Source organism: Eublepharis macularius, chromosome 8 (assembly GCF_028583425.1).
Source record: "Eublepharis macularius isolate TG4126 chromosome 8, MPM_Emac_v1.0, whole genome shotgun sequence".
In the NCBI taxonomy this organism is placed as follows: domain Eukaryota; kingdom Metazoa; phylum Chordata; class Lepidosauria; order Squamata; family Eublepharidae; genus Eublepharis; species Eublepharis macularius.
This window is the reverse complement of record NC_072797.1, coordinates 103,601,195-103,615,318: the sequence shown is the minus strand read 5'-3', so window position 1 is coordinate 103,615,318 and position 14,124 is coordinate 103,601,195. Positions and strand designations below refer to the sequence as shown.

The 14,124-nt window shown below is 40.4% G+C and overlaps 1 protein-coding gene across 4 annotated transcripts in view; it reads right to left on the bottom strand.

The window, feature by feature from the left end:
* JAK2 (Janus kinase 2) overlaps positions 1-14,124 on the bottom strand; it is a 103,818-nt gene that overhangs the window by 39,605 nt on the left and 50,089 nt on the right. For 2 of the 4 annotated variants that reach the window (XM_054987341.1, XM_054987340.1), the window contains 3 exons: positions 13,486-13,733; positions 3,473-3,596; positions 930-1,047 (listed from right to left, as the gene is read on the bottom strand). In XM_054987341.1, the coding sequence (XP_054843316.1) occupies positions 930-1,047; positions 3,473-3,596; positions 13,486-13,702 (459 nt within the window). In that variant the 5' untranslated portion in view covers positions 13,703-13,733. The remainder of the gene's footprint in view (positions 1-929; positions 1,048-3,472; positions 3,597-13,485; positions 13,734-14,124) is intronic. The other 2 variants (XM_054987343.1, XM_054987342.1) reach the window with 1 other exon arrangement.

Sequence of the window (14,124 nt, the reverse complement as noted above, 5' to 3'; positions counted from 1 at the left end):
TGCTCAGGGGGTAAATGGATTTGGGGGACACCAGTTTGGTTTTGTTGGGCTTTCTGTGTATTGAGCTTGCATTTCAGAGTGTGCCTTGGCTATGGCAGCCTTGCCTTGGTGTGTTTTGGCCTGAGAGCCAGCTTTTTTTCCCCTGCCACAGAAAACAATGGATGGTGGCTGGGAGCAACTTGCTCAAGGGGCACTTGGGTAGTAGGGAGCTTCAGTTTGGTTCTATTGGGCTTTCTGTGTGTTTGCATTTGGGAGTGAGTCTTGACCAGAGCAGTCCTGCTCCAGTGTGTTTCTGCTGCGCAAGTCAGTTTTGACTTTTTCCCCATAGGAAACAATGGAGAGTGGCCGGGTGCACCTTGTTCAGGGGTGCGTAGAATTGGACCCCGTGGTTCAATTTTCCTGAAACTTGGGGGGGGGGTAGGGGACAGTAAGAAGTAGGTTTCCTGCAAATGTGGTGGTGCTTGCTTGAAACATGAGCTCCCCCAGTCCCTGGACAGTTTTCTACATAGAAAATAATGGCCAAACAAATCCCGAATTCTCTAATCTTTCTGAACCAATTAGAGAATTTTACATGGATTTCAGGGAACATGGACTTTGTTTCCCTGAAACCTGGATCCAGATTGTCTAGATTTTTTTTTTTATGCACACCCCTAATATCAATTTCCCTGGGCTGAACTTGCATTTGGGAGCTCAATGTTAAGATACTTTCATAAGGACGCAGAATGAGTGTAATGGAAATTATATTATTTCATCTTTCATCCCCATAAAAGATGAACCAATACATTTATTTAATAGAATTGTTTTCTGTTTCTCCTGGGAAACTATCCATATTTGAACGAAGACTTCCAAAATCCAGCAGTAAACATGATGAAAAAGGACAGAAGGCACAAGCACATAGAGACTCAAATATTAAAGTACCAAAATCTTACCTGGGCAAATAAATAAGACATGACAACATCATCAAGAACGGGACTCTCTGCACCCCGAAAAACACCATACCGGTATGCTCGCGAACTGCCGTTAGAATACCAGTGAGGGAAATAAAACCTGTTAGGGAACATACTTTGTGTCATGTATCTATCTGGTTTGTTTTAAACAGACAAGCCCCAGAAATATGTTAACACAATTAAGATTGTCTGTATACAACATCAAAGCTTCCAGAACCTTTCATATAGTTCTATCTTGCCACCAAGTTCAGAATATTAATGTGTTTAGGTTTTAAAAAGCAAATTGCACAGATGAGTTTGAGAACTGATAGATGTCTCTTAGGACCAATTTACATAACCAAAAATCCTAGTCCAGGTCATACGTCAAGCTGAAAGTTCAAGGAAGCCAATTCATGACATGACAAAGACTGGCATTCCACAGGTCAAAAAAAGGACAATGTACTATATTATCAAATAATTATATATGAAGCATTAATCTGCTAGCTAGAACAAAGCACAGAATTGTGCTAATAAATGAGAGGGAAACATGTCATAGAAAACTCCAGAATGTAGTCCCACGCAGAAGCTTTACAAAAAAGCAAACTGTAACACCCTTATTTCAGCAGCAAATGCAATGAGTTCTGCGGCAATCCAAACTTTCTGGACATTTGGGAGCTGTGCCATTGTGAAGACAGCATATGCATTTGCTTCATGCTTCCTCCCAAACAAAGTGTTCCTAGGAATTGCATTACAACACAGGGCAAGTATAAGAAAGTGGACAACATGGCTTAACTGGGAAAGGGGAAGACAAGCAGCAGTTCTCTGGGAAAAGTTGGCAAGGAGGGCAATAATGGTATGTGACCTTTACTCAAGGAACAAGGTTGCCTCACTTCTGCCAATGTTATAATCAAACTCTCTGAAGTTGTGAAAAAGGATAGATCTGGACTTCACAAAACTGCAGGAAATATTTTTAAAAGTGAAAGTCTGTTTCATGTTGGTACTGCAACTCAAATCATAATATACACCCACATGATTCAAGAGACTGTTTCAGGTGACAGCACATATTGATCCAGTATTTCAGACAGCTCTTGCATTATCTATGTTGCATTTTGGACATACCCACACTCCATGGGATTTGCCAAAGAGCAATGTTTACTGTGTTGGTTTTATAAGGCTGGAAATCCAGTTCTCACCTTCAACCTCAACAAGAGTCTAGTCTGGCAATATATCCATCAATGACATATACAAAAAGAAAATGCTTATCTTGCACTTTAGAATTCAAATGCTGAAACTTCCAATTCCAAATCAGGAAGTCCTTGTTATGATTTCATGTAACAGAGAGGAGGCATCCTCCTAAGTCATTACTTCTTTTTTAAATATTCTATTCAGATGTTTGGAGACATCTTTTGTTTTGTTATAGTTAATTCAAGAGCATACATAAGAATTGTGAGCTTATTATTACAGTTAATATTGAATATTAAGTGGCCAATTACTATGCAATGAAGCAAACATGACAGACTGTAACCCCTAAATTACATCAAAAGGGAGGAGCCATATATGTATGGTAGAGCTGGCTCTTTGCATGTACCACATCATATAGCCATGGCCTCTCCAGTTAAAAGCAGCTAGTAGCAAGACGGAGAAGACCTCTGCATGAGACCACAGAAAGCTGCTGCCTGCCACAGTGCTGAGCTGGACGAGCCTCTGTTCACTACAGATTCATAGGTAAAAACAGGTAGCAGTAACGCAGCTTAAACAACATTCAATACAGGTGAAAGACAACCCATTCATTAATACAACAATGGAATGAAAAATTTCTTATTCAGAAGAGGAGGATATTCTTTCCAGATGGATAATTCCATTTGTCTAAGATGTCTTTTATACCTCTGAGTAGAAGGAATAACCACAATAAGGCCAATGTTCAATTCCTTTCCCTCTGACAGCTATTCATTGCTGGTGTTGACCATATGAAACAAGAGGCTGCATGTGCCCACATTGCTCTGGAGGAACTGCTTTACTTTTAGAAATAAGCAGTGATTTACTGTTTTTCATAATGCTACACGCTTCTGCATGACAAACATTGTAATTCTGAGCCACTTCTTCAGAAACACATTCAAATGGAACCAGCCACTAATAACCCACAGTTCCAGCATTTAAGTGGTTTGTGGATAATGCTAAGAATCAGAACGGCATGAGATGTGTTTTCTCCTCTGTTGTTATTCATACAGCAAACCTCCGAGTGTCACAGAAAACCAGCTTACTTCACAGAGGAGTAAGTAAGGGTGTCGAAGTCAAACCATCCTCAGATTGTGAACTATTCTGGGGCATGCACCTGCCTAATTATCTGCATAATGTGCACGCGATAAGGCTGGTTACAGAATGAAAAGACATGGGCAAACAGCATTATTCTTATGTATAATTCCTTCTGACAATTAAGATATAACTAAAACCATGGTAAAAAGTAAAGCAATCGCTGAATTATATTTCAACAGTTTTTAAAGTTTTAATTAACAAACAACGTGTCTAAGATAGAGTGTTAATGTTACCTTATTCGGTACAGTATGGTGTCATTGGCGGAGCCATCTATTTGGAAGGTGTGGTTTGGAGGATACCAGCATCTATCTTTCTGGTTCATTAATGCAAACATGTTATGGTACACTGGCAATATACCTGGTAAAGCAGAACAACATATTTTGAGACATTTTTTTTTAAAATCATCATACAGACATCATCACACATACCTCTTAAGAGGCTGCCACGGACAAACCTAAGCAAGCAATCAAAGTATACTGAATTTAATTCAGGGTAGAAACACAAAACAACTGTGAAACAAAAACAGCCACTGAAGCGAGGAGGATGAGACAGGCTTGCCTATCCCTTAAAGAGTATTTATATATAAACTAGCAGGATTTCCAAGCATTTCTTCCAACACTGGCTTCAACTTTAAAATGATATAGATATTCACCTCCAAGCAGGCAGCTAATGGGAATGAGACAGTCTTTTCCATGAATCAAATCTGTATTGTTAAAATCACATCTCAACGAAGAAAGGGGAGGGGGGAAACTGAGAAAAGGGATTGTTTGGGGGGGGGGGCTACAGATGCCCCTAGTATTTCAGTAGAGGTTAGGTTCCCCCCCACAAAGATATAGCTTTGAGAAATTTTAAACTTATCCTAGGCTAATGATATCTTAATGGCATATTCTGGTACTACTTTGAAAATCAAATGACTCCAATGGTTTGTAGTCGGCAGGGGGCGGGGGGAGACAACCAGTCCTTTGCCAATTCTCCCATAGCCATATTAGTGACCACTAAAAAAATACACACTACATAAACTTGCACCAGAACAGGTCCTAAGTAATCAATTTTCTGCTTTTGTTTCACTGCCTTTTTCAATAGCAAGAAAGAAACAAAACTAGGCTCCACTGTGTATTAATGGAAAACACCACAGAAGCAGAGTTTAAGTGAGAATAAATTATTAAATAGGTAAGTCGTAGATATTAAAAGAAGCCCCTTCATGAAACACATTGTATGACTTCTAACTAAGGAAGCTGTCAGAAGGTATGCCAAAAAAAAAACCATCTGAAAGAGGCAGTGTTGTGCAGTGATTAGTGTTGGACTAGGATCTGGGTGTGCCAGGTTCAAATCCAATGGAAGCTTGCTGGGTAGCCACAGGACAGTCACACACGCTCAGCCTAACCTACCTTTCAGGGTTGTTGTGAGGAAAAAACAGGAGAGAGGATAAGTAAGCTGTCTTGGGTCCCCACTGGGGAGTAAGGTGAGGTATAAATGAAATAAATATTGGCCATAACCTGGTAGGTTGTGGTGTACAGGAAGGATCTAGCCAGCAGATGGTTGCCATCTAGCTTGCCATTCATCCTCTCCCATTCCCCAATAGTTAGCTGCTGCATTATGTCCCAAGGTCAGTTCTACAAAAGTAAGGAGGGCAGTTGGTGAGGAAGATCTTTGGGGGAAAAGCAAACAGGCTGCCACCGACTTCCATATTTCCAAATTATCCAAAAGGGGAAAGAGAATGTGGGGACAGCTACAATGCCTTTGTCTACCTTTACTGTTTCCTTCATGGGCATTTTTTGCCTTCTGTCTCTACATGAGAGAATAACCAGATGTTCTGAAACCATGCTCTGATTGTAATCAGACTAGATCTATTCAAATTTCTGGCTGAATCATAGTCATATAAACAATACGTCTCCGAAAAACCACTTCTAACTTTTTTTTTAGGAACCACTTTGCTACTTTATCCTTCCCCAACACAAAATGCAGGAATCTCCCATTAGTTAAGATTGGACACATTTATATTTTATTTTTAATCTTTAATATTCAGAAATATGTAACATTACTGATCAACAAATGTGTGAAATGAAATAAATTATGAAACATATTATGCAGAGGCAAATCCAAATATGCTCTCGAGCTTTCCAGAACTTCTTCTCCCAGTGTGCTCTGTTCCATCTCTTGTCACACTCTGTGACCCACTTGCCAGAGAGTCATGGCCTACTTCTGGGTTCCAAATCACAGTTTAAGAACCACTGAACTGGACAAATCCTTTCATTCCAAATAGTTACGAGAAAATAATAATAATAATAAAATTCAATTTATATACCACCCTTCAGGACAACTTAACACCCAATCAGAGCAGTTTAAAGTATGGTTGTTGGGGGTTTTCCGGGCTGTCTTGCCGTGGTCTTGGCATTGTAGTTCCTGACGTTTCGCCAGCAGCTGTGGCTGGCATCTTCAGAGGTGTAGCACCAAAAGACAGAGATCTCTCAGTGTCACAGTGTGGAAAAGATGTAGGTCATTTGTATCTACTCAGGAGGGGTGGGGTTGAGCTGAGTCATTCTGTAAGAGTTTCCCAGGGTGTGGAATGCTAATGGCGGGAGGCTTCACTGTATCCTGAGGCGGTTCTTTTGCATATGGATTGGTGCTTGATGTGCTAATCTTCTCTGCAGGGCTATTGTCGGGTGTGGAGTGTTTTGTTGGCCTGGTGTTTTTCAGAACTGGAGCCCATGCTCTGTTCATTCTTAAGGTTTCTTCTTTCCTGTTGAAGTTTTGCTTATGCTTGTGAATTTCAATGGCTTCCCTGTGCAGTCTGACAAAGTAGTTGGAAGTGTTGTCCAGTATTTTGGTGTCCTGGAATAAGATACTGTGCCCTGTTTGAGTTAGGCTATGTTCAGCCACTGCTGATTTTTCAGGCTGTCCAAGTCTGCAGTGTCTTTCATGTTCTTTTATTCTTGTCTGGATGCTACGCTTTGTGGTCCCGATGTAAACTTGTCCACAGCTGCAGGTGTGGACAAGTTTACATCGGGACCACAAAGCGTAGCATCCAGACAAGAATAAAAGAACATGAAAGACACTGCAGACTTGGACAGCCTGAAAAATCAGCAGTGGCTGAACATAGCCTAACTCAAACAGGGCACAGTATCTTATTCCAGGACACCAAAATACTGGACAACACTTCCAACTACTTTGTCAGACTGCACAGGGAAGCCATTGAAATTCACAAGCATAAGCAAAACTTCAACAGGAAAGAAGAAACCTCAAGAATGAACAGAGCATGGGCTCCAGTTCTGAAAAACACCAGGCCAACAAAACACTCCACACCCGACAATAGCCCTGCAGAGAAGATTAGCACATCAAGCACCAATCCATATGCAAAAGAACCGCCTCAGGATACAGTGAAGCCTCCCGCCATTAGCATTCCACACCCTGGGAAACTCTTACAGAATGACTCAGCTCAACCCCACCCCTCCTGAGTAGATACAAATGACCTACATCTTTTCCACACTGTGACACTGAGAGATCTCTGTCTTTTGGTGCTACACCTCTGAAGATGCCAGCCACAGCTGCTGGCGAAACGTCAGGAACTACAATGCCAAGACCACGGCAAGACAGCCCGGAAAACCCCCAACAACCATCGTTCTCCGGCCGTGAAAGCCTTCGACAATACAAGTTTAAAGTATGTTATTATTATCCCCACAACAAAATAGACATGAAGGCCCCAAACAACGATTTGGGAGAGTCAGTTGAATAATAAGAAGAAAAAGAAGTCCAGTGGCACCTTAAAGACTTGAAACATTTATTCCAGCATGAGCTTTCAAGAGTCAAAGATCACTTCTTCAGATGTAGTGATCCATGACTCATGAAAACTCATGCTGGAATAAAATTTTGTCAGTGTTTAAGGTGCCACTGGGCTTCTCTTTATTTTGCTACCACAGACTAATATGGCTAACCCTCTGGAACAATCCGTCAAATAATCCAAGGCAAAAGCTCCCATCAAATCCCCTCCTGTTTCCCATTCCAAAGTCAACAGAGGTCAAAGAGCCTATTATCAAGCTACTGTTTCAGATCCAGCCCAGGCATCCTTCAGGAAGACCCATGATTTTTATTAAAAAAATTAAATGGTGTCAACTAAATTTAATAGTAGTTTATTAAAATATCTGACTTATTTATGATGGGTATGTTTCCTTCCTGTACAGTTAATGTATTTAATGTGCTGGAGAGAAGGAGGCATAGTATAGCACATCAGTGGAAGCTAAGCAGGGTCAGCAACAATTTTTGTCGGGAAAGGAGCTTAAGTACATATCCACAAAAATGATAAGCTAATCATAGGTAGAATGTAGTTGAAGGGAATGAATGTTTAGTGGTAGCAGAAGCAGCAGCTAATATGGCAGCAAGACAGCAGAAGCAAGTTTCAGATTAGAAAAAACAGGGATTTTTTTCAGGGGGAACGTGGTGGAACGGAGTTCCGGAACCTCTTGAAAATGGTCACATGGCTGGTGGCCCCGCCCCCTGATCTCCAGACAGAGGGGAGTTTAGATTGCCCTACGCGCCGCTGAGTGGCGCATAAGACAATCTAAACTCCCCTCTGTCTGGAGATCTGGGGGCGCGGGCCATCGGCCATGTGACCATTTTCTCCAAGGGCAACCCGCTGAGTTCCGCCACCTCTTTTCCCAGAAAAAAAGCCCTGAGAAAAAATAAAAGGTGCTGTAAACAGAAACTGGCACAAGACATAAAGTCTCTTGCATCATATAAGGATGGTATATACATAATAAGGCTTGACAATTAATTGCACACAATTATCAAGTAAGAGGAGAAGAAAGTGACTAAGATGGACAGACTTTGCTTCCTCACTGGGTATTAATGAAGGGGAGTATTGTATTACACCAGAGCTGCACATCCAACTCATACGTTGTGTTCTTTTAATACTCACATTTCCGTTAAGGCTCTAAATGAACCCTTGGAAACAGATATACAAAAGCAGCAAACTCATGAAATCTTTGCCAAATTCTCTAGGTGTAGACCAAGCAACACACATTTCCCGAGAGAAATAGATGTCTCTTACAAGATGTCCCAACACAAAGAAAAGTTGTGATGCTGCATGGTGCCCATAGGAAAATGTTAGCATGGACTAGGCTGTATATAGATAACTACAAGCCATTTCCAGGATTATGAAAGAAATCCTGAGGATAACACTACCTGTGTGTATTAGTTTACATTTTTCTTCATTTGTTGTAGCCATAAGCACAGCAGAGGGGATAAGAGCTTGTTTCCCTTTTTACAAAATAAGATCAACCACAATGAGGGGCAGTCTGATTTTGACAAGGTGAATGGTCCAAATCAAGACACACAAAATCTGGGAGAAACTCTGTTCAGAAAGGCATGAGTGTACCTAAGGTACCGGGAGAAGGGGGATAGGCATCCCTAGGAAAGGCTACCGCTGGACAAAGGAAAATTCTGATGCAGGAACACTATTTACTTTCATCAGGAAGTATTCGCAGGAGTGCAAAACAGAAAACATGCCTATCAAAGATTTAACTGAATTTTATTTTGCAGTGAACCACTCTTCAGCACTCACTGTTGCAGCAATCAATTGCTGAGCAAAGGTGACTTGTGATTTATGAGTCACTTTTGACACTGAATTGGCAGGGTGGTATTTAAGCACATACAGAAAGATGAGCCATTTAAAGAGCCATTTATCTCAGTTCTCATTAATCACTGCTAAGGGGACGGCAGAATGAGCTTACACTGCTTGGACTAGAGATCAGCATTTAGTATCAGAAAAACAGGCTCAAATGGTGATTTTCAATAAATTAAAAGGACTACTTTACAGATTATAAATTGATTGATTTTTTTCTATCTGAATATATTCTGAAAAGTATGCTTTCTGAAACACTTTACCACCACCAATAAACAATCCAGAATTCACTAGCAGTTGACCCAAATGGGTTTTTTTTGGAATGACTGTGTAGAAATTTGATGTTGCAATAAGCACACTAGACTGTTAACAAATCTGAGGAAGAAACTTTGCTTCAGAATGAATCTGTATGTAGCCATGATCAATTTAGTCTTCCATGTAAGTACAAAGTGGTTCACTGATATAGCAAAGAATAATGTAATGTCATAATGTAATTGCCCCTCAAAGACTTAAGGCTGTGCATTATATTTGATACAGGAGGCATCAATGTTGTACCACTGCTTTCAGCAAATGCACAACGTGTAGCATGAACATACACATGAGATATTTATAGAACCTTCCTTGGGTTTTCTTTCCAGATTTTGGAGTCCTGTATTACTAGAAATATTTACAAGAACAAAACTCAAACACTCTAGAAACATTTTAAAGCCGTATGATACATTTTATCAGGACGAAACAAAATGACACAAAACAATTTACCAGCTTTGTTTCGTTTTGCTTGGTCCTCACAGAAGATTTTAAGTGGCTTTTGCTTTGGGGTTTTAAAGACTTCTAAGGATTACCTTCAAAGTCCTTTAAAATGGAGATTTAGGAAACAAAGGTTTGACTCCACTAGAAATTTCCATCCCCAGAGTGCAATTTCCTCACCTCCCTGATGTACAGGGGAATCCCAGGAGAGGATATTCAAAGGTCTGCTAAAGGAGTGAGGAACTGGCAAAAGTGCTCCCCGTTTCTCTTTGTGGAAATCATCTGCTGCATCCAATCCAAATTCTATAACCTGCATAACTTGTCTTCTTCCCCCAGACAGATTTATTTACAGACATGTTTACGACTTGCAAAGAGGCTTAAAACTGGTCTCAATGTGCTCACTATTTGTCAAGTTTCACTCAGACTCAAGGAAGGGTCTGAAATGTTCACCAGCACACACAGATGCTGGCTTGAAATACAAGAAAACCTCTGTACATAAATTTCAAATTCTGTACTCCTGTCCCCAGATCTGTGTCCTGCTTCAGCATTCCAACTGCAGAAGCAGCACTGGCAGAGAGAACGTCTGTGAGGTAAATACATCAAGTACTCTCAAGCAAATTAGTGTTTTTGATCCCTCAACCTAATTACGTATGTACTACATTCCGTGAAAGAATACTGCTGGCAATCCAAAGAAATAACATTTGAGAACATCATATGCATTTAAAGAAACACCTAGGCAAACATTTGCCATATCTACATTGAATAGACTTCACTGAAATATTTCAAAGTTCAATCTCATCTGTATGGTCTTGTAAACAGCAGTCTTCCTGTAAGGCACAATAATCCTGCTTCAGTATAATAAGAAAGCAAGATTGATCTGTCTTGCTTTATATTTTGATTCTGTACAGAACACTCTTAGTCACTGGTTAACTTTTTTAAAAATTAAGTTTAGAAAACAGTATCTTGTCTTAGTTTATACCCGCAGAAATTACAGCCAAAGATAAATTTTAGTCAGAAGCAAGCACTTCTGTAAAAAACAAAACAAAAAACTATTAGTACCTAAGATGGCTGACTACAACAGATTAGATATTAATTAATATACCAGAGTGCAATGCAGGCTACTCATTAGCAATAGCCAAGTCTGAATTGGCAAGGAACAATTTATTTGCTTATTGAATTTATATATTGCTTTCAAAGTAACATTCTAAAAAGCACAACTGAAAAACAATAAATGCTGGAGGAAAGGAACAATAAGCTATAGGTGTGTCAAAGCTTGATTAAGGAGTATCAACCAGGCTATTGCTACTCTCTTGAACGGCCTCAGGAGGATGTAAGTAGAGAACATGCAGTTCTCCAACTGGGGAATATTGCACCTACTCATTTCTGCCTGCCGAACAGCTAAAGTGGCATTAATGCCCGCTGTCCAAACAGCAAATCTGCAAATTCTCCATTTTTAAAAAAGTTTTATTGTTGTTCACAACAGACTGAAAGTCACAAATACAGTTCCTACTGCAATCTCTGCAAAGCGGTCATGTTCCTAATGTTCCATCTTCTTCTGTACAAAATAAAACTACAAAAAGGACAAGCAATATGACTTGCATTCACATAGATTCCTACAAAACAGATGAAACAAAAAACACAGGCAATTGCCATCGTCAAAACCACAAAGATGTTTTTATTTGCTGGACGATGTGAAAAATTTGTGCGGGCAAACCACAGGACAGACAGACAGCAGAGTTAAAAAATACAATTATCTCCGGTCATGCTCCAGTTCTTCTGTTCGCTGCCATATCTACATTTGAAACACGAAGCAGCTGTCATTGTTGGTATCTTTCTTTCAAAGATATAAAGAGTGTTGTATCTGGGATAATCTGTTTTATTCCTGTGGCAACTCTTTGGTAAAGTGTAGGAGGGGATCCAGGAAGAGATCCAGCTACATTGCAGCAAGCATGGATTCACCCTCCTGCAGCATTCTTCTGCTTCTCCCTCATTCTGTTCCTCGGTGCTCCCCTTTCCTGGAAACAGCATTTTTGATGGGCGAGTACCACAAGGAGAAGTTTCACTTTACTGACAGAAATCCCTTCAAACATTTTGCATGCAATCCAAAGTCTATGCATTGAGTTTCCCAAAGTATATATCATAGTTCAGAGCTGTTAACTCCTTTTGATTTTCATCCTTTTAGCATTCAAGTTCATACAGTTACTTGTGTCTCTGTGGTGCATCAGCCACTGGAGGAAGAATGCGGGCCCCAACTATGTTTGGTCAACTTAGACATCATGCCAAACCACAGTGAGTAAAAACAAGGCTCCAATTTTGGTCTGCCAATCAATCAAACTAATGTAATTCTTCTGCCAAGCTATAATCAAGCTTCCTTAACCATGATTGAAAGGATTTCAATGAAACCTTAGGCTTTTCACCAAGGCCATCCAGTGAGCTTCAAGGCTGAGAAAAGACCCAGACCCATGTCTTGCTGGTCCAAGCTCAACACTATCCCCTACAACACACTGGGCCTATGGCAGGCTTGGAATGATTTCTAGTTACAAAGATTAATCACACAACTCCTTTGCTATATTCACATCCCCATGTTTTAAAAAAAAATTACTTGGAAAAGTACAGATGGAAGCAGTGGGGAGCCATTGAAGACAGAACAAATGGAGTAAGTTCCAGAGTTGGTGAACACAGAGCATTTTCTTTCTGGACAAAGCTCATCAGACTTGATTTCAAAGTTGGACTTCTATTTCAACGTAAACACATCAAGGGTCTAAGGAAATATCTTACGTTCCTGCTGTGTTTGCTTCTAGGGAAGAAGGTGGGGTGGACTAGCAGAAAGGCTAATATTAGGAATAATCCAGTCTTTCCAACAACTTAAAAAATTTAGCACACCTGCTCAAGCATTATCTTTGATATCTGCCTCCACAGCTAAAGAAAGAACTATACAGGAACTACCACGCAAGAGCGTGGAGCAACAACACATTTCAAAGATACATTATGCTAATTATAGCTGTCTCGTGGAAAGGTGGGGTACAAATGGTTTTATTTATTTGTGTACCTGGTGACAGGCAGTCTTAGATTAAGTCTAAAAACCTCTTGAATCTTAATAAAATATTTTAACAAATGTTTCTACATATGACCTCTTTTAGTGGCAGCAATAGTTCTTTTCACAGCTTACCTATATTAGCATGTGAACTGGAAAAAAACAAAGTTTAAGACAATGCTCACATTTTCCCTTGAAAATGGATGGGGCCTTCCAGTAGTCTGAAGTACTAAAGGAGGGCTGCCTTTCTGCAATCTCATTTGCTCCTTTAGAGAGAAAAACCAAAACAGAAGCTGGCTCTACATCCCACACCACGTCTTCCGTTGCAGCTACGGTTCTCTTTTGAAAGTTTTTGTTCCTCATTTGATCTAGCAGTATGAGGAACATACTTCCAAGAGATATCCACAGTTACTGAAAAGGATAGACTGATGTGAGCAGGGGTAGCAGATCTTGCTGCTTTTTTCTCCTCAAGCAGAGGAATGGTATTTTTTTTTATTTTACTCCATTTGTACCCTACTTTTCTCCCTAATGAGGATCCAATGCAGCTTGCAGAATTCTCTGCTTCTCCATGTTATCCTCACAACCACCTTGTGAAATAGGTTAGGCTGAAAGTATGCGATAGCCCAAGGTGACCCAGTGAGCTTCCGTGGCAGAGGAGGAATCCTAGTCCAACAATATAACCACTCCTTCCAAACACCTTGATAAGGAACTCCCATACAAACACAAGTTGAAGGGAAAGTATGAATTAAGCCCGCCAAATACCATTCTGATTCATGTTCCTTGTTAAATGATAATGAAAATGCAGGCCAGAGTGGCTCAACTAGTTAGGAAATTGTCCATGATCTTACCACAAGCCTTACAGGCAGCCATACAGATCTCTTCTGCAACATATTCTCCAGCTGGAAATAGTAGATAATCGCCTTCCACCTTCCCTGGGGAATGATAAAGATAAATCCGAAGCAGCGGCTCTCTCAGTCTGTTGTCTGAATTCCCAAGGATGCCACCATTCTGGTGAACAGCGGATGATGTCGTCCCTTCCATCTCTGTAATTGTAAGACAGGCCATCGTATCTTTACTATACTTTCATAGCATATTTCTGCAAGAAATACAGAAAGAATCTAATGATTAAAAGTTACATAAAACGTTCTATAAAAGTACAGGTCTGCAACACTTTCTCCCCTAGTAGCATTCATAAAGCAACAGAGAACCTGTAATTCAATAGCACTGAATTTGTGTGGCACAGATGAGGATTTTAAGATTCTGTGCAACATTTAAACTACTGTTGTAAAGGCCTCAAGGTAGGTGCTCCTCACTGAGAGAGCCAAGCTACAAGTGCCTTTTTTCACGTGGAGAAAACTTGATTGTTCTCGCAAGTTTTCCTGGGAAGTGAAGTCCGAGTGTCCTTCCCCTCTCTGTTAGAATCACTGCCTGAAGAGCCAGAGAAAGCCGGCATCAGCAGCTTTTGCAAATCATTCCTCCAGTCACAA